Here is a 26549-nt window from a genome sequence, read left to right as displayed (position 1 = left end):
ATATGAAATTGTATGATACCATAGATGCATAACATGGTATGATTACCGCTACGATGTACCTGGTCTAAAATCGTTTAAAATTCATGCGATTCCGAATTCTCAGCTTCCATTTTTGTTTGTGCCAGGACTTTGATGTTAACTAATGTTGATAAACTACATAAGTACAGCTGATATAGATACCTTAATTCCCTTCATTGAAACCCATATTCTGACTTCTGAATATCTTGCATTCATAATCTTGACCTTACAGGTAATTTCATCATTCTTTAATGAAATTACGAAAGAGCTATGGCCAATTGTTACTTCATTTAATTCACAACTAGGCTAAGAAACGGTTGTTAAAGACCGTACTGTGACCTATAATGGTTTACTTTTATAAATTTTGACTTGGATGGAGAGTTGTCTCATTGGCACTCATACCACATCTTCTTATATCTATTAAGGCTTTACCAAAATCAACAGTTTTACAGCCTTTTGTGTTTACTTTAATTTTCTAGGGATAGCGTTTTTCTGAACATGTTACTAATTTATAAATTTCTAAAGATACATCCTATGTGGATGTGTTTTGAGAACGTTTTATTATTATTGTTCCAAACATTAAATAAGAATGACATTTGTAATCAAAACCAAACATCAAACGTGAGTATCTTTCAGATACAAATTACTTCATTTAGGAAAACCAGGTAATTAGATTTCAAATTTTACAAAAGAATGTAAACTTGAAATATTGTCTCTATTATCAATGTTTTCGACTTATGAATTTGAATGTCCCTGTGGTATCTTTTACCAATCTTTTAATACATGCAGCACTGACAAACAGTTTGATAGTGTGGATCAATGTTATATTATAGACAAATCTTTAAAGTATATTGTTTAGTCTCTTTATTATTTACATTCCGGACTGTTTCAACCCCTTTCTAATTTTGACCCTGTGAGTGACCAAATGCAGAGGAAGTTGGCCCTACCTCTTTGAAGGTCTGGGGCAAAGTTTAATCAAATATTTAAATGTTTAGTTCATTATATTTAAATGGAGGGTAAAACATTTCAGGAGCGTCACTATGAAAATAACGTCTTTTCTGAATTTATTGTGATGTGCTGCCTTTTCATTGTCGTATACTTCTTGTGTTGTTTTAAATTAAGAGGAGGTCAAGAAATCTGCTTTAAACGATGGCAAAATTTTTCAAGTCAACCATTAGTTCCTAACATATCTGCATGGACAACAATACAGTAATACAGTGAACTTGAAATTCTTCACACACTAGTGTTGCATAAGTTATTAAATGTACTAATATTCCTTATCACCTGAGGTCATTCATTTACACAATACACAATGTTGACCTTGGTGGTAACTTGTAAGTATCGTTGAATATGTTCGTTTATACTGGCATTGCTTATCTTATGTAAAAGCTCTTGATTTTTAAATAAATATTGACAATATTCAGGAATTCTGTAACGATGGAGGTCCGTTTAGTTTTGTTTAGCGGGTGTATAATTAAACAGCCACATCTTGTCTAAAATCTGGACGTCAAATTCGAGTGTTTGGAAATCCATTTTTCCTACCCACTAAATAAGCCTTACTACATTTAAATGAGTGATACATAGATCATCTGTCGAGGGGCAAAGTTACAGCCTCTGACCAATACTGCAAACGAATACTTTATTTCGCGTTGAACCCTTTTTAGCCTGACCTCTTTACTATTCATTTTCGCGATTTTCTAATCTTCTTGACGTATTTATGTAAGGGAAGATCTAAGTTTAACAAATTCGCGCAGATTTATATTCGCGTTATTTTTGAACTCGCGAAAATCGCGAAAATAAGTTGGTTTACAGTAAGCCTCGATCATTCTCCCACTTGCAATTCAGACTTTAATCCCTAACTATCGTCTGGCGCATTTACCGATCCTTGAATTTTCACATTCGAAATAGAATGCATGGAAGATTTGTCATTCCATTATAAGAAACAAATCAAGCCGTTTCAATTTCCGGCTGTTCTAAGTCTTCATCAGTGCATACGTGTCCTTTCATCTCTCTCAAGGTATAGTTCTTGATTATTTATCATAATATATGTTCAATAGATATTCAGAAAAGGCACACTTTACACCTCCTGTTCTGTTCATAAAAAAATCTATACAATAAGTACTTTCGTAAATGTCCTTGTTTTGCTTAAATCTTAAACTAAATATATGAAATACTATTATTATTCAAAATGAGTTCTGCATCTGTTTTTCACAATTGGATATTTTTTTAATATCATTTTAAAACAAATGGTCGTCTTTGGCAATCGATGTCCCGAGCTGAAATGAAAGCTATCCCTCGATTGAAATTCTGCATAATAAGAATTCTTTCTCAAAAATTTATCCTGTAATTAAAATGAATTTGAATTTTTGGAATACAAGCTAATTTGATAACAATGACATTGAATTTTTCTTTGTTTTATATCATGTGTACAATTTTTAGTTAGTGTATTACAAAATGTTGCTGGTTTATTACCTAATGGTTGCCACCGACTGGAAGACCTTCCGCTAGATACAGCTGATCCTGGCACTATATTTGGAACAAATAATGAAATAAATCAGAAAGCGCCACCTCACAGAACTGGTAACCTTCGATCACAACGCCCTCTACCTACTCAGCACTTTGCTAGCAATGCCATAAAAGCATCGCCTGTTCCAATGATTCTGTATCCATATGAAGGTACAAGCTAGTCTGTCTTTTAACTGTATTATAAGTAGATCATAAGCTTTCGTTTTGTAAATATTCGTGAGACAACACAATATCAAATTAAAAATACATCTAGAAGGTTGCATACGATCTTCAACAATAGATTTCTATACCATATTTCAAGTCATAAATCTCCCCATCCCTATTAAAGGGATATTAGTTACGAAGTTGACAAAATATCAAAATATGATTTTTTTGTTTTTGTTTCAAACATTTATTAATAAAGGCAACATTAGTATACCGCTGTTCAATGGTCATCAATCGATTAAGCGAAAACAAATCCGGGTCACAAACCAAAACCGAGGGAAACACATCAACTATAAGAGGAAAACAACAGAACAACAGAAACACTGAACTGCTACAAAAACAAACGCCAACATACATAGAAACGGACTATTTGATAACAACTGCCATATTCCTAACTTGGTACAGGACATTTTAAGAAACAATGGTGGGTTGAACCTGGTTTAATGGCTAGCCAAACCTCCCGCTTATATGGCAATGTTAAAAATACCGCTGAAATGACAACATTACGTGACAGGAATACAGTATAAATAAACGCAAGAACACTCAGGACAGAGAAATACATACATAAATAATATAATAGTACATTACAACATGTAAACCACAAAATAACAACGGACTCCTCCCATTGATTTACGACAGTACACCAGTACACCACAATAGAATCATGAACTGTGCGTCACACGAATGTATCAACGCCACAAAAAGTGACGTCACAGGTAAATATCTAAAATTAGAATATAAAATTGGGATTAAGTTTGTAATGGTGTTATTTTATGTACTTTCTAACCATTACAAGAATATTAATATAGAATGGTCTTAGTAATGGTGTAATTATTTGTATTTTCTAACCATGTCGGTGTTTCTTCTAAATCAAAACTGTGTAAAAACAAATAAGTCCTGTGCTTATAGCTGCTTTAAACTAAAAATCACAAATGAACTAGCTGATTAATTATCTTAACTTTTACATACATATAGAAAATAAAAATAGAATTCAAACCACAAACGATAAGACATAACACATTATCCAACAAGACTTACAAAAGAAACATCATAACTAAATGCACGAATCTTGGATGTATAAATAACGACACACGTCTTATAGCAATACGAATTCACACTCGGCAAAACAGTCATATTCGGGAATAGGTCATGTTCGGTTCTTAGCAGACCAGACGACGTAGATGGTAAACCACAATCTAAGACGTGGTAAAAATGTCGTAAGTTAGTTTAAACTCAGACACCTCGTATAGATCAACCAATTCGTGATAGTGTCCATAAAATTTACGGAGTCTTTCCTCCTCATAATTCTGTTGGAGCAGTTTCTGCGTAAGGATCACACTCCTGTATATGAAGTCCGTATAGTATGAAAATGCACGAGCATAACGTATCAATTGAGATATGTAAACACCATACGATGGGGTAGAGGGTATGTTTTTGCTGAGAAATGGGAAATTAATAATTGGGAAATTGAAATCGTCCCGTTTGTCATAGATTTTAGTGTGAAGTCGTCCATCTGTGTCAATATTGAGGAAAATATCAAGATATGAAGCAGTCCTTCTAGTATCAGTAGTATCCTTAATTTCAAGTTCTCTGGGATATATGAGATGTAAGTACTGGGTTATTTAGTGATAGGACATCATCAATATATCTGAAAGTAAAGTTAAAGAATTTCGCAAGGTGCTTTTTCTTTTTGTCTCTTAGAAGGTTCCGAATGAATTCTGCTTCATACGAGTACAAAAACAAGTCGGCCAGTAGGGGTGCACAATTAGTACCTATTGGAATACCGACTGTCTGTTGAAATATCAATCCTCCAAACTCAACAAATATATTGTCGATCAAAAAGTCCAGCATTTTGATAATATCATCTTCAGTATATTTTCTGATAGAATCAATGTGGTTCTTCACAAAATAAGAATTATTATAACCCAAAACAAGAAATTTATATCTACGATTCGTATTTTTATAGAAAAAGCTCTGTTTAATGAGATGGTGAAGTCGATCTTTCAATTGAGCATGGGGAATAGTAGTGTAAAGCATAGAAAAATCAAAAGTTTTAATGTTGCTGCAAAATTGATTTAGCAGTAGATCTTTAGAATTTTTAAGAATCCACATCTGATTGACACCACTGGTTGAATATATCTCATCACAACATTTTGAAGGCTATCTTTTACTGTAGAAAGAATAGTGAAAGAATAGTGATGTCAGCACTTTAGAAAGATGTTTAGTTGAACATCTTGATGATCCAGCTATGTATCGTTCTTTATAAGGAGTTTTGTGAAGTTTTGGTATCCAGTATAATGACGGTAGATTTTCTTCGTTTTCTTTGATGTTAATACCAAAAGAAAGGACAGATTTGTGGTTTTGTAAAATTTCATCCTTTGTAAATGATGTTAAAGAATATGTAGGATTACCAGTTTTGCTGTTTATTCCAAGCTCTTTTGTGAGACATTCCAAGTAATGGTTTTTACATATATAAAAGCGGAATTGAGAAAACATATTTTGACATAAGCAGTCAGTTATGGTTCAATTTTGTCAAAGAAGCTAAAACAAAATCGATGATGTATTAAGGGCTAGCCAGTCAATAATTAATCTCATTTGAATCCGTATTCATGCAAACTTCAATTTAGCCCTTAACTGGGAATTCAGTAGAATGTTTAGTTATTTAAAGAAAATTAGCAGCCAACCGGAAGATCCCTTTAATTGACTGATGCCGTCCACAGAAATCATTCGAATTCCGATAAAACGATGCTTTACATATATTCTAATCTATGACATGAACTTCAACAGACATAGAAAAATCGTCATTATACGATTGGACGTGCTTGTCTGTGTATTTATTCTTATATATATGTTTCTGGTCATATGACCTACGGAATTCGTCGGATATCATCTCGATAGTTAATTAGATGGCGTCTATTATAAAATACACACGTAATGTTGATACATTATAACGAGAACTTGTGCAATGTAAATTGTTTCTTTAGCATTTTAGGACTTTTGTAATTTGGATAAACGTTTTACAATGTTTTAGTGTGTTATCAATAAAATATGAGATTTTAAGTCGAATCGGTGAACATGAATTTGACAGCTTATTCCCCTTAAGGGCGACAGTAGTTTTCCGATGTTCAAATCCAGGTCACAAACAAAAACTGAGGAATCGCTTGGACTCAAAAATGAGCGACAGACCGGCTACGTCAACACGTTGTTAATCAATCAAACAGACTACCAGAGATCTGACTTTTAATGTCAATTTGCACTGTGAGTTGCAATTTTAGTTAAAACATATGTTTTATGAATTTCAAAAATTTGGCGTAACAAATAATAAGCCTGGTATTTTCTATTCATGATTTTGACTAGCTTATGTTGAACTTTGAATGGGTACATGATGAAAATAATAGTTTAAACATTTCAAATGAAAATATCTAAGGAAATTTGTTGACTTTGTCCTTTGTTGCAAAATTTTACAAAAACATGTAAATACTAGTACTCAACATTTTTTCAGTAGATATAACATTTTTATTCGATGGAAATATGTTAGACTTGTTGTAAATTCTTTACAATCTGGATTCTAGCTCGTCAAAACTATCTCCCCATTACGTCACTGAATTGTTTTCAATCGTAAAAATGGAAGCCATTGTAGGTATGACGCGCTGTCAATTTAGCTCTTGAAAACCGATAAATTTATCCACATAGCATCATTACGATCCTTATATGGCAGTTGTATTTCAAAATACAAATGTATCTACTAGCTATTAAGCGTTGTTTAATGTACTTTTAGGCCTTTGGTCAACTTGAAACTACTGTCTGCTCGGTTGTCAGGGGGAATTTGTCAAAATGAAGTAACACAAAAAAAAATTAAAGTAAACATTTCGTGGAAGGGCAGACTAAAAATTGAAGGTTGAACACGAAGTACTCTAGAAAATACACAAAAAATATAGAACTGGAGGTATGCATTTTCCATGAAATTATTGCTCATTTTAAGGACGTTTTCCTAAGAAAAAAACTGTCGCAGGGGACAGAGATGCAAATTAACGCTTTAAAGATCATTCTTTTATCTTTCTGTGGAATTTTTATCAGCGGAATTTATGCTTTTGCACAAAAAAAGGTCCACATGTACTTTAACCCACCAAAATCAAAAAAATGTCTCAATTTAAAAGTTAACAAATATCTCGAAGCTTCATACTATAATTTAAGTAAAAATACGTATATAAGATGAATCAAATCCTAAATTATGCACCTACGTTAAATTTTTGAAGCCCATAGAAACAGATGTAAACAATTCAAATATACCAACATTTGCCTTTTTTACCTTCTCTAATAAAGTGTTCAATTTCTTTTGTTTAATTTCAACTGGATATCAGCCTGCTTAGGTTTATATGATTTATACTTTGTAATGTTCGATTTCCAGCAGTTTAAAACGACCTCCAGATTTTGACGCTATAAGCAGAACAAGTGCATAGGAATTCGTCCTACTTCGTTAGCAGGGCGCTAAACCAAAAATACCATAATCTATTAAAGATCAACTTTATTGATTTCATAACTTGATAATTAATAATAGTAAAATTAACAAAAAGTAAATTTCATTAAAATATACATCTTTAAGAGGCGGTTAAGATCATCATCAGGATCGCTCAAAGCCAACAAAATTGAAACTAATGATGTACCGGAACACATTAAAAGCCTAATTGCCAAATGGGACATACAAATAACAGCTAAATCTATCTATTTTTTATGCTTTTCGTCGTTGGAAAGTTTTTAAAGTAATTGTTGATTTTTTTTTTCAAATTTGAGAATAAGTGATATTGTGACAAAAAAATATATATATATATATACGACATGGGGATGTCTCACATTTTCAGCCTTAATGGGGAGTGATGGTATGGTCTATGACGCCTATACTTTAGATAGATGGTCCGACCCTGACAGGTCGGACATGATGTTACAGCAGTCTGCTAGTGTTGCTGGACAATCTTGGAATAAGCTATGGTCACTTGGAACAAATATGAAACAGATGACCTCCGGTCCAGATGGCAACAAGGGTGGGGTATTCACAGGTTAGTAGTATTCTCTGTATTTGAAATGACAAATTTTCTCTCAAATTGTCATAAGCAAATGATAGATCCTCTTTTGAATTCATGGAGGTTATATACAAAATTTGTTTGATAATGAAAAAGTTTGGCAAAGTCGATTCGTGGTTTTCGATTCGTGTTTACCATTTGTAAGAACGGTTCCAAATATCACGTTCACTTAGGATTATTTTGTTCATTTGTATGAATAGAAGGAGCAGGCTTCTGAAAATTTGCTTTTTGTTATGCAAAACAAATCAATGGAACCAACCAAATGTCCTCTGAGTCGCCTTTTTTTTCTTGAGTCAATTAAAATAATGAGAACTTACACTCCAACTTAAAGACTTTAACTTTCCTAATGGGTTGCACAATTATTCAAGGGAAAGTTTGAATTTCACAGAAGCTGAAGGATACCAAACCATGTAATATTTCACTGATGTGAAACGACGCATTTTATTAATTACATGGATATTTGTTCGTGCTAGACATACAATGATAACAACCTATTACACGTCAGATGAATATAGGAACTATTAGGAAAAACTAACTATAAAATGAGATAAACGATGGTTTTCCCAAAAGCCAGTCTTGACATCATGTATTCAAAGAAATGACAAAAAACCAAAATTGATTCAAAGAAATGACAAAAATACAAAATTGATTCAAAGAAACCTTACTTGTGTTATACATGAATTGTTTGTGTTTTGTATGCTGTTGTTTGTCATTTGATAGTTTTTCGTTTTTTTGCCATAGCTTTGTCGGTTCGATTTCGACTGATGAGTTTGACTATTCCTTTCGTAGTTTTCGCCTCTCTTTGGAAATAAACTTAGAAGTTTCAGGTATAGAATAATAAAGTCTACTAAAAGTGACTGGTAAAAGCATGTCTTCGAAAGTTTTTCATTCAAACAGAAGGATAAATTATTTATAGGAAATAAATTTTCTAAAATATCAAAACTCCTCTCAAATTCATATTGTCAAAATCAAAATAAGCATATAAATTAATAAGTCGCTAACTGAGAGATCTATTGATTATCAATTTAGGTAAATCAGGGGTGAGGATTGGAATATCTGGAAGTTCGGAGCCTGTCATGACCGATTTTGGAGATTTATATGCCAACTTTGAATACCATGGAAACGGTGGAACAATGGAGGTATGATTGACATGTGTGTATTGTATGTGTCTTTTAGTGATGAAGAAACTAGTACGATGAAATATATATTATAACACTTTTTCCGTTGCATTTTTTAATAACTTTTCTTCTACCTTCAATGAACCTTGTGTTGATGGGGATTCTTATGAAGTGTCTTTTAAATCAATCATTACTTGTTTCGACTCTGTGGTTTCGAGCGAGGCATATGACATAAACAATTGTTAAAAAAACGACAATATCATTCATTTATGACGATGTAGCGTGTATTTGGCAGTAAGACGTGATACTGCTTGGGTTGTTTTCTAAATTCCTTTTTCGGTTTTGTTAATATAATTTTCTTTTGTTTGTTTAAAGGTCCCATTGGTCAGAGGTTCTGCTCTTTTAACGCACATATTTACAAATGCTGATCCAGTAATTAAACCATATTGTTTAAGCAATATAAATGGTCAACAAACTCACTTTGACTGTCCTAAAGAAGCAACAGGTAAGATTTCAACGGTATAATTTAAAGGATTCAGACATTAGTGGAACAAATAAGTTCAAACTGCATTTTTAGAAAGAATGAGAAAACTACAATTAATGTAGAAAGCAAGAAAAAGGCATTATTTTCCTCTGTAATCCAAATAGTAAAATAGTAGATTTTCCAAATTATTTTTACTTCATTGCTATATAAAAAAGATGGTCTCATCAAGAATTTTCAGTGAGGAAATGTCACATGTGTTGTCACTATGATGTTCTTAACATGTGAAAAATGACATACCATATGAAATATAATTACCATTTAACTCATAGTATTTGACAAAATACGATTGAACCAATCCCTTTTCCAAAAACATATAGTTTACCGTCATTTCACCTTTGTATAAGACGTATTGTAATGACATATGTTTTGTGGTAAGGACTTGGTATGTAACGACCAAAAGACATTCAAAAGTCCACAATTTACAGCATAGAGAACCAAAGACTGAGCAACACATACCCAACCAAAAACCGGTGGTGACTTGATGTGCTCCGGAAGGGTAAGCATATCCTGATCCACATGTGGTACCCGTAGCAGTTTTTTGCTACGAGCGCAAGGAATATTATTAGTTATTTTTAAAACATGTGTTGTGTTGATGGAAATTAAATTAATTGTTTTTGTTCTACTTTTTCGAAGCATATTTTGAAGGATTCAATTTTATTATTTGAATGATGTTTACTTTTGAAGCAATACAGAATTCTTAAAATTTCTATAGTTCACCATTTTTCAATTTAAAATAAGTAAACGAGAAATTTCTGATCTAATTATGGTTTGATAAATACTAAACAGATGAAAAGTGTTGTAAAGGCAAATCTTAAATTTAGAAGATTGATTGATTGATTTTTGTTTGCTTAACATCCAGTGGCAAATATTTCATAGATGTTCGGGATAAATTAAGAAGATGTGGATGGGCATTTTACACTGTTGGATGTCTTGGATAAATTTATACTCTATCTAAACTATTTCACATTGTCCATCTCTTGAATATTCCAGCATTTGATGGAGGAAGTGGACATCTATCAGGTACATGCAGTGGTGGAACTTTGCATATCGTACTAGACAGCGACAAACCTATACATGACATTACACGTTTACAGTATGCAGTTAATTCGTTGTCAAACTGGCGTTCAGGAAAACATGGAATGCGGAACTGCGACAAGAACTCCTGTCATCTCTCTAACGAAGATAAACGAGTCACTATAAATATTCCTAATTCACATGGTATGTAATAAATAAAGTTGTTGAGATTGACAGTACTTTTCATGAGAAGTAATAAAATACTAGTGTCTAGATTGAATTAAGCGCTCAAGGAAATGACTTAGAATCAATCAATACAAAAACATGTTCTAACTTGAATAAATTGCGACCTACAAACACGTATAAATTTAAGTTTACTGATGTTCAATACTCATTCATCCATTTAGAAGATACAAATCAAGGTTAAATTAACCTGAGGGAATCGCTATAACTAAAAAAAAAGCGACACCGGATGCATTGACAGGGTAAGTGTCTCCTGCAATGCATACGTCATCCGCCATGCAAATGCACTCTCAGACATTATGTCACAATCAAGAATACCTAACGGTATAAAACGTAGATAACATTTTTTAATATATGATAAGTGCATTTATATATTTTGAAGGACAAATGGCATTTGCTGTCAACTACATCGGACATTATCTTTTACCTGGGAATTGGGTTCCAAACCCACAACAAGTAACGTGTAGTGGAAAAAGGGATAAAGAGTATGCCGAAAAAGAAGTGCACGAAAAGCGCGCGATTTGTCATCCAGGTGACATTTCTGCATCAGCAGTCTGCGATGTCAATAGAAACATTGATATAACTATTGATCTGGGTTCAAGTGATATTCCGATTGAAAAGGTCAGTCATATTATTTTATATCGTAAAGATCAATATCTTTGGCGTGTTATTCTAATTTTATTGAATATACTTTGTTACACACAAATATGTCAAAAGAAAAACTAAACTAGAGGCTCTCAAGAGCCTGTGTCGCTCACCTGACTCTACTTTGGTTTCAAAAATCATGTAAAGATAGATAAAAATCATAACAGATACCCAAATAATGATTGAGTCCAAATTTGGTTTAATATTGGTCCCGTTATTCAATCAAATATCCTAGTGGCCATCTTGAACAGTAAATCGGCAACAAAGTAGCAACACTTGGTCAGCACCTCATAAGGAACATTCATGCCATGTTTGGTTTCATTCTATTCAGTGGTACTCTAAAAGAAGACATTTGTATATATTTCCCATAGGGTCCTATGTTAAACTAAGTCCCCCCCCTGGCAGCCATCTTGGATGATGGATCGGCTGCAAAGTAACAACATTTGGTCAGCATCTCATAAGAAACATTCATGCCATGTTTTGTTTCATTCCATTCAGTGGTTCTCTAAAAGAAGACATTTGTATGTATTTCCCATAGGGTCCTATGTTAAACTAAGTCCCCCGCTGGCGGCCATCTTGGATGATGGACCGACTGCAAAGTAACAACACTTGGTCAGCACCTCATCAGGAACATTCATGCCATGTTTTGATTCATTCCATTCAGTGGTTCTTTAAAAGAAGACATTTGTATGTATTTCCCATAGGGTCCTATGTTAAACTTAGTCCCCCGCTGGTGGCCATCTTGGATGATGGATCGGCTACAAAGTAACAACACTTGGTCAGCACCTCATAAGAAACATTCATGTCATGTTTGGTTTCATTCCATTCAGTGGTTCTCTAGAAGAAGTTCAAAATGTAAAAAGTTAACGACGACGACGGACGACGGACGCCAAGTGATGAGAAAAGCTCACTTGGCCCTTTGGGCCAGGTGAGCTAAAAAAAAGGAAAGGAACAAAATGGAGATTGTACAATGAACCAATACAAAAAAAGCAACATCGTAAGGATTTAATTTACTCTTGAATCGTTGCACTGATTGGGTTGAAAGGCTTAGATTATCTTATCAAAAAATTTTTATTTTTTTATTTTTTTGAGTATAAGTTATTGATCTCTATGAAATTGTACCAAAAGGAAGGTTGGGATTGATTTTGGGGGTTATGGCCCTAACTGTTTAGGAATTAGGGGCCAAAAAGGGGCCAAAACAATACTTTTCTAATTCTTTGTACAAATTGCTTATTTCTTGACCAATTTCAATGGGGTTTAATTAAAAGGTCTTGAATTCTTGGGGTTCTTTAATATGCCGAATTTAACAGAGTATTTCGATTAGGGATTTTGGACACCGTTTTTAAATTGGTCCACACTGAGGTCCAAAGGGTCCAAAATTAATATTTGTTTGATTTCATCAAATATTGAATTATTTGGGCTTTTAGATATGCCGAATCCAACCGTGTATTTAGATTTTTGATTTTGGGCCAGGTCTTAAAATTGGTCCACATTAAGTGCCAATCTGCCTAAGAATCAGGCAGTGGTGAAAACATGACCAAAAAAACCCACTCAAGTTTACATTAATTTAAGTTCAAAACGTATAATGATGCACGAATATAACATTAGTTTTCTTTAACTGTTCTGATAATTAAGATATAATTTGGTTGTAATGCACTGGAAATTAACAATTAAGGGGAGCTAATTCCGTAAATTTCTATCATTCTTACCAATAGTTATCTAGAGATTTGTCAAATTATCAGACACGCAGAAACGAAATACCTACCATTTCTAACTCAGGATGAGGGTAGCTTCAAACTAGGATGGTTAGGTCGGTGTTTTTTTTCCCCATGTTTTGAAATTCTTCTAAATTGCCTAATTCTTACAAAGACTAACACTAAAGGTCCAAAGTATCCGATAATAAACTTTGTTTGATTTCAACAAAAAATAAATTGTGTTGGGGTTTTTTTTATATGCTGTATCTAAAGATGTATTTAGATTTTTGATTTTGGGCCCAGTTTTCAAGTTGGGCCCAATTGGTGTCCAAAATTAAACTTTGTTTGGTGTCAACAAAAATTAAATCTATGGGGTTCTTTGATATGCTGAATCTAATCGTGGATTTAAATTTTTGATTTTGGGCCCCGTTATCAAATTGTTCCACATTGAGGTCTAAAGGGTTCAAACTTAACTATGTTTGATTTCATTAAAATTGAATTCCTCGGTTTCTTTGATATGCTGGACATAACCATGTATTCAGATTTTGGATATTGGATCATAATAGGTAAATGACCAATTTCAAATTCTTAAGTTCTTAGTCCACATTTATTTTGTGTCAGAAACCTATTGTGTCAAATATCTAATCACAATCCAAATTCAGAGCTGTATCAAACTTGTTAGTGATTGGAATATAAATTGCACAATAAATACAAATTGCAAGAGGATGCATAGTTAAAAATAGATACAACACCAAATTCTGATTTTAGAGAAGAAATTATGTATAAATATATGTTAAAATTTACTGTTCATTGTTAGATATTTTTGAAAATAATTGAAGGCAAGTTTTAGATTTTTTAAAGACATTGTAATAATGATAAATGATATTTTGGAAATTGTTATTTTCATTTTTTTGTAATTTTTTGGAAGAACTTCATGGTAGGTTTGTTTGTTATTCTGTATAAATTAATTTTCAGAATGCTATCTATGTATATTTTTTTTTTTTGATAAAGCGAATCCCTTTAAAATCTTAGCTTATATTGTCCATTGACAAATAAACTAATTATATTCTTGGTGTACTTGGATATGCTGAATCTGACCGTGTATTTAGATATTTGATTCCAATTATTCAGTTCTTTGACCACATTCATTTTGTGTTAGAAACCTATGCTGTGTCAAATATTCAATCCCAATCCAAATTCAGAGCTGTGTCAAGCTAGAATGTTGTATCCATACTTGCCCCAAATGTTACAGGGTTCGATACCTGCGGTCATATCAAGCTGCGCCCCTCTGAGCATTTTATCTAAACTGTTCACTAAAAGACGAAAACAATGATTTAATCCTAAGTTTATCCATCGGTTAACCTGTGTTTATGCCGTCTTATTTTTATCAGTGTTTCAAACTTTGGAATTTCCCGTATTTATTTTAGGCACCTCTTTCGAGAAATACATTTTCGAAAAGGCATATCTTATATCAATTAAGCGTCGGTGTTTTCCAAGTTTCAGAAATTAACATAAATATTCAAATGCATTTTATATTCAGCACTATTTCAGATACAGTTGCTGCATTACAAAAAAATCTGATATTTGGTAATCTTTACACAATTTTTGATACAATTTTTATATATATATAAGTGTATTTGTGTGGGGTTTTTTTTCTTGTTTACAGATCACAAGTGCAAATTTAAATTCGGACATTTTTGACATTTTCGAGTATAATAAGGGACGTAATGATCTAATATTTTGTATTTTTTTGTAATACGTATGCAGCTTAAAATTCTGATACTTGTTGATTCTTTCAGATACAATATGCAATGGAAGGTTCGGATGTTTGGCATCACCCTCCAGCAATGCACAATTGTAAACCGGATCGTTGTTCACGTACTGGTAGATTTATTCATATCAAACTCACAACTTTGTCTAATAATTTCAAGTAAGTATTTTAGTTACATTAACGTTTTCTTAAACGCTGTCGTATAACTTTCGATACCAGAATAGTCGTATGATCTTTAAATTAACCGATTATGCATGTCCTATGGAGAACCCATCAATGGAGTAACCCATCAAATATCCCAGACTTATAATTTTGTACGGCGGATGCGCCTTTCGTCTTCAAAAGACCCATCAGTGATCCTCGAATCAATAAAGTTAGCAGCGAAATAAAGTACGAGGTTGAAGAACATTGGGGACACAAAATTGACAAAGATTTTGCCAAATACGATTAAAATAATTCATTCCTAAATTTGAGAAGTTTTACTGATTATGGATTGGCACAGCAGTTCGTGCATTCAAAGCAACGGACGTTTACACTATCGAAGCACCCCACTTTGTTCGTAGGAGGTTCATGCGATTTTTGTTTGTTAAATTGATTTGTATCTTTTATATCGATTTATAGGATTTGAACATCGGTAAGCTACTGTTGTCTAAATTTATCTGAAGAATCTGAACAAAAAACAAATTCAGTTGAGCTCTTATGTATTGCATCAATCACAAAAAATAACAGAGCTAGACAAACATTTTGATCTTAAAATTCATAAATATTATGCCCTTGTCGCATTTTCCCCATGTACGTCATGTTAGCCTTTGGATAAATTGCTACCATGCATTTAAACATTAATTTTAGTGTTTTGTTGTACATCAAATACGTACCCAAAAACTTATTTCAGATATAAAACAAATATGAGGAAAAGATAATTATGAAATACGAAAAAATGTTCTTTTATTTACACTTAATACACCAAATAAAGTCTGTTGTTTGCTCTTGTACAATTTTCTCGTTAAAAGACGTAGAGAACTGTTTATGACGCCTCATTTCCAATTTGTGTTAAACTGCTTTCATTTAAATTGTTGTAAATACTGTTTTCTCTGGTATCTTTGATGAGTATTTTCTATATTTTTCAATATCTGTCTTTTTTCATTTGTTTTTCTTTGGTAGCTATGCAGTTAATTTCATTGGTTGTACCACAGTTCCAGGTAACTGGATTGATCAACCCCTCACTGGAACATGTGGAGGCTAGTATATAATTTACATTCAGTTTCTCAGAGCTTTGCGCATTCAGATAAACGTAAATGGGCACTCTCTGATTTAATGACATTTGACATGTTCCTGAAACATGCATAACTCTATCGTAATATAAATAGTTCAACATTTACTTTAAAATTTATAATTGCACTAATACAGTTTGCTCGACAGGTAACCATTAGAGGTATAAATGCATAGACTATACGTTAAATTAACAAAAAAACAAAAGTGTAAATCTTACCCCTGGGTTTTTTCATGAATAATCTGATATATTTGTCATGAGAAGTTACTAAGCCTTGATGTCAGAACTGAAGAAAAAATGATGGAATTGTGGCTACAACAAATTAAACATATAAATCGCAACGTATGTTTTCTTTTGTCAATGGCATTGGTCATGTTAATACCTTCTTACTTTGGGTAAATAACATACTAGTAATTAAAGAATGTCAAAGGGTATGAGAAATGGCAATTTGAAGTGTATTTTTAGTCGTTATTTATTAGAATACATCAATTCTATGAATTCATACTTCTATTTACCGAAAAATCATTTCGCTGTATATATATATGGAATCTAAAAAACCATTTCCTCGAAATTCGGAGGAGGTTTCTTGCTCCATTTTTAGGCATAATTTCATGAAAAATGCTTAAGACCCTCAATATTCGTACTTCTCACATTATAGTCATGCTCATTTCCGTAATGTGGCATGTTTAAGTGATGTAAAAAGTAAAATAACAAAAATACCGAACTCCGCGGAAAATTTAAATCGAGAAGTCCCTTATCAAATGGCAAAATCAAAAGCTGAAACACATCAAAAGAATGTAAACATTTCTGATAACCATTCTAACTAGACTATCTTTAAAATTATTGCGTGATGTAGTGCATAAACAATTGGGCTGGTATTAACAAATTCATAAAAGATCATCTACCTATATACGTTGATTCATATTAATTTTATTATTTTTTGTGCACGTGTATTACAAGAATGTCCTTGGTTTATAATATGAGCTATTAAGCATCAACGTAATTACTTATTACAGCCAGTGTAAATACACCCTCACCAACCTCTGCGCCAACACAAATGCCAGTCCAAACACACAATCCAGTAATAACAAACCCTACACAGGCTCCACATAATACTGGAACAGGGACTGTACAAGTAAAACATGGATCGAAGTTCATTATGGAGTTGAATGAACCTGGCGATGAGCTTCCAAACCAAACAAGAAAGTATTTGATTTATTTTTCACAACCAGTTACTCCACATGTCAATCAAGGTCAAAGTACGATAAACTTTACTCCAACAAGTGGCGGAAAATACAATGGCATCGTTCAACTGGCGTACCTTGGTGCTGGCCCGCGTGGAGATACGACACATAACAATGATTTAGATAAATATTTGGGCGTTTACTCATACAAACCCTCAGCGGGCTATTGTGTTTCCGAGGAGGTCAATAAAACCTTTGTCAGCTTTGATTGGAATCCAAACAATCAACATGCAGTTAAATCTATGGGCGAATTAATGATGATAACGATGCCTCATCATGTAAGTATACTACAGAATAGTATCCTCGCTTCGTTGTAGACAGCAAGATGATTATTTCCTAATTTTATTTTATTTAGAAAAAGAAACTCATCAAAAATACCAGACTTGTTATTTGGAACGATATAAGACTAAACCATTTTTTAAACAGGGGCGTGCGAACAATCACATGATACGTTTTTATTGAACAGTTATTTGGTTTATTCTATGAAAAATAAAATAACAATAAAACCGAACTCCAAGGAAAATTCAAAACGGAAAGTCCTTTCAAATGGCAAAATCAAAAGCTTAAACACATCAACCGAATTGAAAAACAACTGTCATATTCCAGACTTGGTACAGGCATTTCCTTATGCAGAAAATGGTTGATTAAACCTGGTTTTATAGCTAGCCAAATCTCCTACTTGACAGTCGTATAAAATTCTATTTTATGGACAACAATGTGTGAACAAAACAAACAGACATAATAGGTAAAAATGTCAAAAATGGGGTACAGCAGTGAACGTTGTGTTATTATCTTAATCGCTATAAAAACAAACAAATATGTCAACAAAGAAAAACAAAATGTTTTTTTTCAATGAAATGACAATAACACTCTTTAAATTTGGTGTGTCCGATTCTCTTTTCTTAAGAAGTATTATCAGGAACGTTTGAACCCACTTATTTTGAATTAAGGGCTGTGTAAGTATTTCCATACGCGAGGAACAACACTTTATCAAGTATTCGAGAAAAGGAACAGGAAACGACATATTGTAATGTTTTAGTGTTATAGCAGCAATTAGTGAATTATTAAAAGAAAATTACATCACTGTTGTCTTCTATTTCATTACAATATGAGTAATTGGCAGGAATAGTCATTTGTCTTTAGTTGAGAATTCCATTTCTGTTATAGCTGATACCTTGATGATAAGGTTGCAGGTTAGTCTTAACTGCCTTGTTAAAATAAAATTCAGATTTAACCATTATCACCCATAGCATGTAGTAGAATTAACGTTTTAGGCACTGATCCTAAAGAAAGATTATGCAAGTCATTTGAAGAGTACAGTATATGGCTTTGAAGGATATGTTGGTAGCAGTTGGCTGATGGAAATGGACATGCCTAGAGCTGCAATGGAACCTGAAAATGCCGCTGTGAACATGATAAAAAGAAATGCACAACAGAATAAGGTGAAATATTATGAAAATTTTGTTACTTAAAGCCGAAAGTGATAATTCAATGATCTATGTAGGAATGAACCATATACATATCATAATTAATGCGAATAGAAAAAAGGCATTTGAATCGAAAATACCTTTCAATATTATCATTCCACGTAGAAATAGCATTTTAAATATTTTATAAATGATTGTTCTTTTACTTCTTTTGAAGGTAAAACTTGTTTAACTTTTTTATCCAACATTCAACATGTTCTTTCTTTACACATTGCATAGTTATGCAAACCTTCCTTATGAATGCAATGACTTATTACAAAATATTTGCTTGCTTGAAATTGATTGAAAAAATTGAAACATTGTTATTTATTATTTAAAAAAGTAAGATATTTAAGGGCGAAATCACAAGTCGAACAAGACTAACATTATGGTCAAAATAAAAGCAGTACAAGAGTAAAATCAATTCAAATAACAAACTAGCAAACTAAAAGTTGAGCAGTTAGAACCCTTTACAAAACGGGATAACTGAGGTGCCCAGAAAGAATAGGTAGTCCCCGTGCTCGCAGTATTCATACTCATGGTGAGTAAAATCTGTTGGTAAATCGCCTTAGGTGACAAGTCGTAGAGGAGGTGCGAACGGCCACGGTGAATGGAACAAACCTGAGGTTATTTTAACATGTATTCTGTACAGTTCAATTAAGTCATGAGGGTCATCATTAGAATTTCAAAGACACGACTTCAACTTTAAAGTTTGAGACATTGGTTCCAATAGCTTCCTTAACAATAGCGTGAAGACTATTGGTAAAAATGAAAAAGAATAAACAATAAAATTATTTGGTATTCATACAACAATAGCATGTTTCATTTTTTCGGAGAATAAACATTACTTGGTGAAATTGAAAGGATAAATGTCTTTATGCAAATCAAGTATTTTGCACTTAAACTGATATATAAACAGCAAAATATGACACGAATCTTCTTTGGTAAAGATTAAACCCTTCGATGACTAAAATGGCACCTTTGGTGTTATATTTCCTCACATTACACGACTTTTTTTACGCAAGGTATGAGTGAGTAACAGTCGAATGAAATGAGATTAAACTATTACAGGACATGCTGGATGCTATTGCGAAGGATGCATCTGAAACCATTTTAGATCAGATATGTGGTAGAGTAGACAGTTATGGGGGCGGTAAAGAAATCGGCATGTTGGCAAGACTTGCTAGTATATCACGTGCTTTTAATACAAACCATTACCAGAAATTGGACTCTAGCATAAAGAATTGTTTGGAGAAATGGCTTCGAATAGATGGTAAAACTACCTGTTTTAATTGGAATAAGAATATGTATTTATTCTTTATTATTTTGTTTAAAACGGAATGAAGATATTAATTGGTTAGATAGAAAATTGATGTAACAACATCTACAAAGAATCTACGTTTTTTCAATTAGGACTTCATACATGATGTATTCTTGTAGTTTTGTATTCGAGAAAACATGATCATTTATGACACAAATGTTCCTTAATGGTCAACTACATCATTCTGGTGTCCGTAAAAGTTTCAAAGGGATGACTTTAACGTTATCAACATGAATCCGTTGTGCATAGCTTTCTTGTAGGCACCAACTCTCTGTTAATAAAATACTGATAGGGTAGCAAGCTGTGGAATATGGCATCTCTTTTATCAAAAAATCAATTATTAACTTTAATTGTCAATTTCTAGATGTTATTCAATGTATAAACAAGACTTACTGAATCTGGTATCCTTTACTTCAAGTTTGATGGGAAAGATACATTTCATATAGACAAAAATGTTGTGACCTATTTTGTGCGAGGACATCATCGATATACCATGTATACCTGAACGTGACTTTGTAGGTTAATGATATTTTTCTTCTTTTTTTCCTGCCAAGGTCCTGTATGTAATCAATTTTCATATAAATTAAGAAGGTGGTTACGATTAGCAATCATGGGCAAGCATATTGTCCTCCTAATGTAACAAATATGATGTAAATAACAAACATGAATCATGACGATGTCAGTTTTAAAGAATTATTTGTTTAAAAAACAGATTGGTTTATAAAAAAAGAACGAGTAACTCCTTCCTTACACAAGATATTTGCATCGTGTTAGCAATCTTTGCTTGTGATACACAGTTCAAACACATGTTATTCATTCGATCTTTTCTTAATTTAAGAATGAGAAATACACCATGGAAAAGGATGAAAAGTTTATATATTTGCGCGAGGAAAGGGAAATAAGTTCTATGTATTCTATCAGATATTTGGAAGGGTTTAGAAGCCACTAAATGATAAACGCATTTAAAGCGATATTAATGAATATAAAAAAACTCACAAACAGTAACAACAACTGAATGAAAATAGCTGTACATCAAAATTATTTTCACTTGAGAATCTATGCATGATTAATTCATTGATTTTTTCATCCATTCGGGAAGAATAGTTTGTTTACCAAGCTTAAACAAAATGTATCACTCTTTAAGATACTTTGTATGAAATGTGGAAGTTTAGATACGATAGTGTTTGGGGAGGAATGTTTCTGAGATCTACAAATAGTCGTACGTTGGACTTTGCTTCTGACTTTGGATTCACTTTCTACAATGACCACCATTTCCACATCGGATACTTTCTATATGCATTAGCCTACTATGTTAGACATGATCAGGCATGGGGAAAACGTAAGTTTGTTTTAAATAATCTGAAAAATAATGTACATAACTTAAGTAATTTGATATGAATATGTCAGTTTTTATGGAATCCCCTTTTTGAATTTCCTTAGAGTTCGATATTTTTGTCATACTTATTTTTTACCATACAACACGTACATTATTTCTTTTGCTAATCTGATACCAAAAGGGAATGGCATGTGTTGATAATGTTTTATTATTAACTAGATAATACATAAATTCATTGAAATTGATTCGAAAAGTGAATTTGCAGATTTTTTTTATTATTAACAATAAAAGTCTGTGTTTAAGACATTCACACTTTATTTTTTTTTATTAACCATTTGTTGTCTGATTGATTGGCAGATTCTTATAGTAAATACGGTATGCGAATTCGAGACACTTTGTTAAAGAAAATTCCATCACCAAAAACTCTTCGCACTTTCACCTCCTCTCCTGTCTTCTATTTTTAAAGAGCATAAGCACAGAATCTACGCCTTGGCACGGGATGTTGGTAATCTAAGTTATAAAGACAAACATTTTCCTGTTGCCAGACATAAAGACGTATATACTGGATTCTCGTGGGCATCTGGTATTGCTCCTGGTATAAGACAGGAAGAATCTTCATCTGAGGTAAGTATAATTAAATAATCAAAGAAATGTATTTGATATGTGAGATTTCTCTAGTAGAGGCTCAAGCAACATATTCTGAACGCCATATGGAAATGTACTTAAGATACGACCAGGTATCAGCAGAGTAACGTTCATTCAACGGATTATATTTACATATTTTATTCATTTGATGCAGGTTTATAAATTTAACTCTCGTGATTATATGCTTCTATTATTCAACTCCTTTTGTGATTATATGCTTCTATTATTCAACTCTCGTGATTATATACTTCTATTATTTATGCTTATATTATTAAATTCTCGTGATTAAATGCTTATATTATTCAAATTGTTTTTCAAGCCAAACGCACAAAACATTTGTAGGCATTAAAATCGATTAATCCAACATGTCCAAGGCTAACTTTGACTGAGAGTTTTTATTATTGACGCACTGTTAACTGTTTAGATCCTGCACTAGTAGTATTGATGTAGGGTATTAATTGTGGCATCATGCACGAGGAGTGTTTCTTGACAAATCTTCATCGCATAAACCTATGATCAAACATTGGCAAAGTCAAATCCATAAAAGGTTTGTGAGCATAAGACTGAATAATCCCTATTTAAAAAGCAAAATCCTTACATCAGAAAATTGCCATAATAACTTCGAAGCAATGGACCGTTGATAATCATAGATATTTGTCCTGAAGTTAGACTAGGACACAAGGAGTAAAATTTCAAAATGTCTGACATTGAAACCGAGATATGATACAAAGAGTATCGTGGTTTGATTGTCACTGTGTGTGAAATAAATGCATGTGTTTCATTAAAAACAACACGAAACTATCCATTTTTATTTGTAGGGTTTAAATTGCTATCATGCTCTGGCTGCCTTGGGCGATGCCTACAACGACTCTCGTCTTAAACACACTGGACAGGTGCTATTGGCTATGGAGATTGCTTCAGTCAGAGAGTATTGGCATGTCAGGGACCATAACTACAACCATTTCCCACCACTAATACAAAAATTTGGAGCTGTCGGTATGATCGGAGAACAAAGTTTCTATTTGTACACACTCAACTGGCCATGTGATCCTAACGTGTTCCCACAGCGACATGCTTGTCTGATTGGAATACAGGTCATGCCTATAACAAGTGTATCCAAATATTGGTTGGATAAGGTAAGTTCAAATTAAGAAACAGCTTGTAAGAGAGGCGAAATGCATAAACGTCTTTACCTGTCCAAGATGTACGTATGTCAAAGAGGGACGAAAGATACCAGAGGGACAGTCAAACTCATAGATCGAAAACAAACTGACAACGCCATGGCCAAAAATAAAAAGACAGACAAATAATAGTACAGATGACACAACATAGAAAACTAAAGACTAAGCAACACGAACCATGCAACATGTCATTCTCCTTCAACTTATCATCGTACTGATTTAGACCATAAATGTAAGACCCCATACCCATAAAATATAAATCATTATTGTTTTAAATTCTATTGTTCATTTGCATGAATAAACTGAAAAGTCAATAATTCTGTCAATGACTTTAAGTTCATTATTTTGTTATGTGCATCCATGATAACATGGAACCAAGCTTTAGTCAGTACTTGTTCATAAAAAATTTCGTCTAATCAGGATCATTTAAATAACTCATGACGGTAACACAAATTTTGAGCAAACCATTTTTTATCATTTTTTTTCTTCAGAAAGTCATGATTTTTTTATTTCCTGCAATAAAAGTCTTATGATTAATCTTCTAGGATGAGTCTCGTAAGGCTTGAAGGGTTTGCTAATTTTGATCACAACGCAAGAAATGTAAAATACACTTTATTTATTGTGTGTGTCCGAAGTGCTTTTTTGGATATAGTACCTTAATCAGAAACGCTTAAACCTACACACTTGAAGCCAGGGATGTATTAAAACGTAGAAACTCTAGGAGCTACATGACCAAAATGCCCTTAATAGCCAAATTCAACTAAGATCAACTTTGCCTGTGGGAGTTTCTAAATTTCTTATTTATCTATTTAAAGTGACACATAAACATATTTATGCATTTCATTATCTGGCAGTCAGAAAAGTAATAATAAGGTTTACTTACTAACTTACGTAGTCCAGACAGAAGATATGCATGTCAGCAATTATGAATTGCTTATTAACTGATAAAAAACATTTTTCTTAATGTAAGGATATAGGAAAACATAAAACTTTTATCTTAATTTTGTTGTCAAAAAGAGATGTGTTAAAGTTTGGAACATTACCGTGTACACCTTCTTAATGTGTAAAAAGAACATATTTATTTCAGGATTGGGCTAAGCATGTGCTTAATTCTTGTACTGAAGCAGTCAATCCTACCTCAGCAAAAGATTACCATTTAACAGGAGGAAGTAGGCAACTTAATTCAGTAAGTATCCCTCATTCAACATATAATCCTGTCTTATATACACACTATCCGTTAAACTTAGTAAACGTACATCGCTGACTATACAAGCCTCCTAAGTTTTTTTGTTTTACCGTGCTCACTTTAAGTCAGGGAGTTTGTGGACTCAATCTGTTATTTACTGCTATACAATATATTTTGAGAGTTTAACACCTGAGATCAACCTTGGTTTTTGGTGGGGTTCATGTTGCTCAGTCTTGAGTTTTTTATGCTGTTTTGTATACTGTTGTTCGTCTTCTTGTTTTTTTTTCTTTTTTCGCCATGGTGTTGTCAGTTTACTTTCGACTTATGAGTTTGAATTTCCCTTTGGTATCTTTGGCCTATCTTCTATAAAATTGACTTAAGTTGGTGGTATATAATAGAGTACACTTTTGCTTATTTGCCACCAAATAATTTTATACAACATGTGATTACACATACAACACAAGTATTTCCACTATAAATGAATATGAGAAGACACCTAACTAAATACAAATAAAATGGAATAAATATCAAAATACAGGTCTTCAATAGATAGTTCTCTCAATGGCAATCATACCACATCACCATATTTTTAAACAGAGGACAATACACAAACAAATATGAATAAAAAGAGATGTGTAGGTAATGGTGTACACCACAAATAGACAGCAAAAGAGCAACTTACAATAAAACAACACAAAGAATGATCAATTTATAAAAGCAAGCTAAATGTAATTAATTAGCTTGCTGCATAGATACAATGCTTTCTAACACTTTAATAGTTGCTGATGTTCTTCAAAGCATATTTCATATAGCTTCATGGATAGTTAAAAAAACTTCAACCATTTACAATGCCAGGGTAAATTTGAAAACCGAATTTAAATACAGTAGGGGAAATAACACTGTAATTGTGTATCTGCTAAGGCATAATAAAATTTTAATAAATGGAAGATTTGAAGTCCCCCTTCAAAAGCTTTACAGACATCATCATGACTTGTTTGACTCTTATCGAAAATCTGTGTCACAGATGACCACCAACATGTTATAATTGTCCTAACCACAATCTCATCCTCTTTCCTTCTATTTTCGGAATGCGAATTGTTATCCTATTTTTACTTGTGATATTTATTAAAATAACAGGTGATACTAGCTATATAGCCCCGGGTTTTCATGGGCATGTGTTGCTCAATTGTAGTGTTCTGTGTTTCTGTTCCTCGATTTTCTGTTTGGCAATATTATTGGACTTGACATTTCATATTGCCATTGGCGTTTTGTCTCTCTTTTGACTGTCCATGGAACATCTACAGAAATTGTCAGTGTCATTGACATTTCATATACTTGATTGAAGTTTGATTTCCATGAGATTTAAACAGAGGTGCTTTTCCTTAACTAAATTCAGCAGAAAAAAAAATATATCTTAAGAAATAACTGTAAAAACATATGTTTGTTATAAACAATGAAATTAGATGAAAGAACTAATAATGATAGAAAACATCAAGAACCATCCAAGGTAAATGACAGAATACTGGACATCAGTTAGATCTATTGCTAATGTCACTGTGTTGTGGACCAAATTATTAAAATACCATAAATATATACCATCATTAATAAAATGTTTGAATTTGTGTTTTTACAGGGATGGAAAGCATTCTGTTATGTTGCTATGGCACCTTATGATGCTGCCCATGCTACAGAAGCTGCTAATTATGTCAAACAGCAATCACCACGACACCTAGTGGGTGGCACTAGTTCCTCTAGTACACTTTTATTTATTTATGGACGTACATAAAAATTTGGCATAAAAGAAGACAAACAGTCACATTTTGTATACTTGTATTATGAATCTTTGTTTTCATTGTACATATAAAATTAAGCTTGACATTCTCCTTTATTGTTCTTATCACAGTATTCAACAATGTAATAAAGGATGATATAGGTTCAGCTCGAAGGAACAATGGAAAAACTTCCAACATAGATGTTATATGGTATTGAATGTTTTTTAATCACATTGTTAATTCCAATGTGGATCATTCGAGTACTACAGAGTT

The 26549-nt window shown here is 32.8% G+C and overlaps 1 protein-coding gene across 1 annotated transcript; it reads left to right on the top strand.

Moving 5' to 3' along the window:
- Positions 1-1330: 1330 nt before the first annotated feature.
- Positions 1331-26385, top strand: LOC127711559 (uncharacterized). The gene is made up of 17 exons (XM_052217650.1): positions 1331-1352; positions 2458-2694; positions 7608-7802; positions 8856-8965; positions 9320-9449; positions 10479-10706; positions 11128-11366; positions 14884-15014; positions 16017-16093; positions 17142-17647; positions 18644-18811; positions 19907-20108; positions 21301-21495; positions 21959-22116; positions 22956-23273; positions 24406-24504; positions 26138-26385. The coding sequence occupies exons 1-17, from the start codon at positions 1331-1333 to the stop codon at positions 26288-26290; spliced, it is 3168 nt and encodes a 1055-aa protein (XP_052073610.1). The 3' UTR covers positions 26291-26385.
- Positions 26386-26549: the final 164 nt, after the last annotated feature.

Source organism: Mytilus californianus, unplaced genomic scaffold, assembly GCF_021869535.1.
Source record: "Mytilus californianus isolate M0D057914Y unplaced genomic scaffold, xbMytCali1.0.p SCAF_8, whole genome shotgun sequence".
NCBI lineage: Eukaryota > Metazoa > Mollusca > Bivalvia > Mytilida > Mytilidae > Mytilus > Mytilus californianus.
Note: the sequence above shows the minus strand (reverse complement) of the source record. Positions and strands in the feature narration are given on the sequence as shown.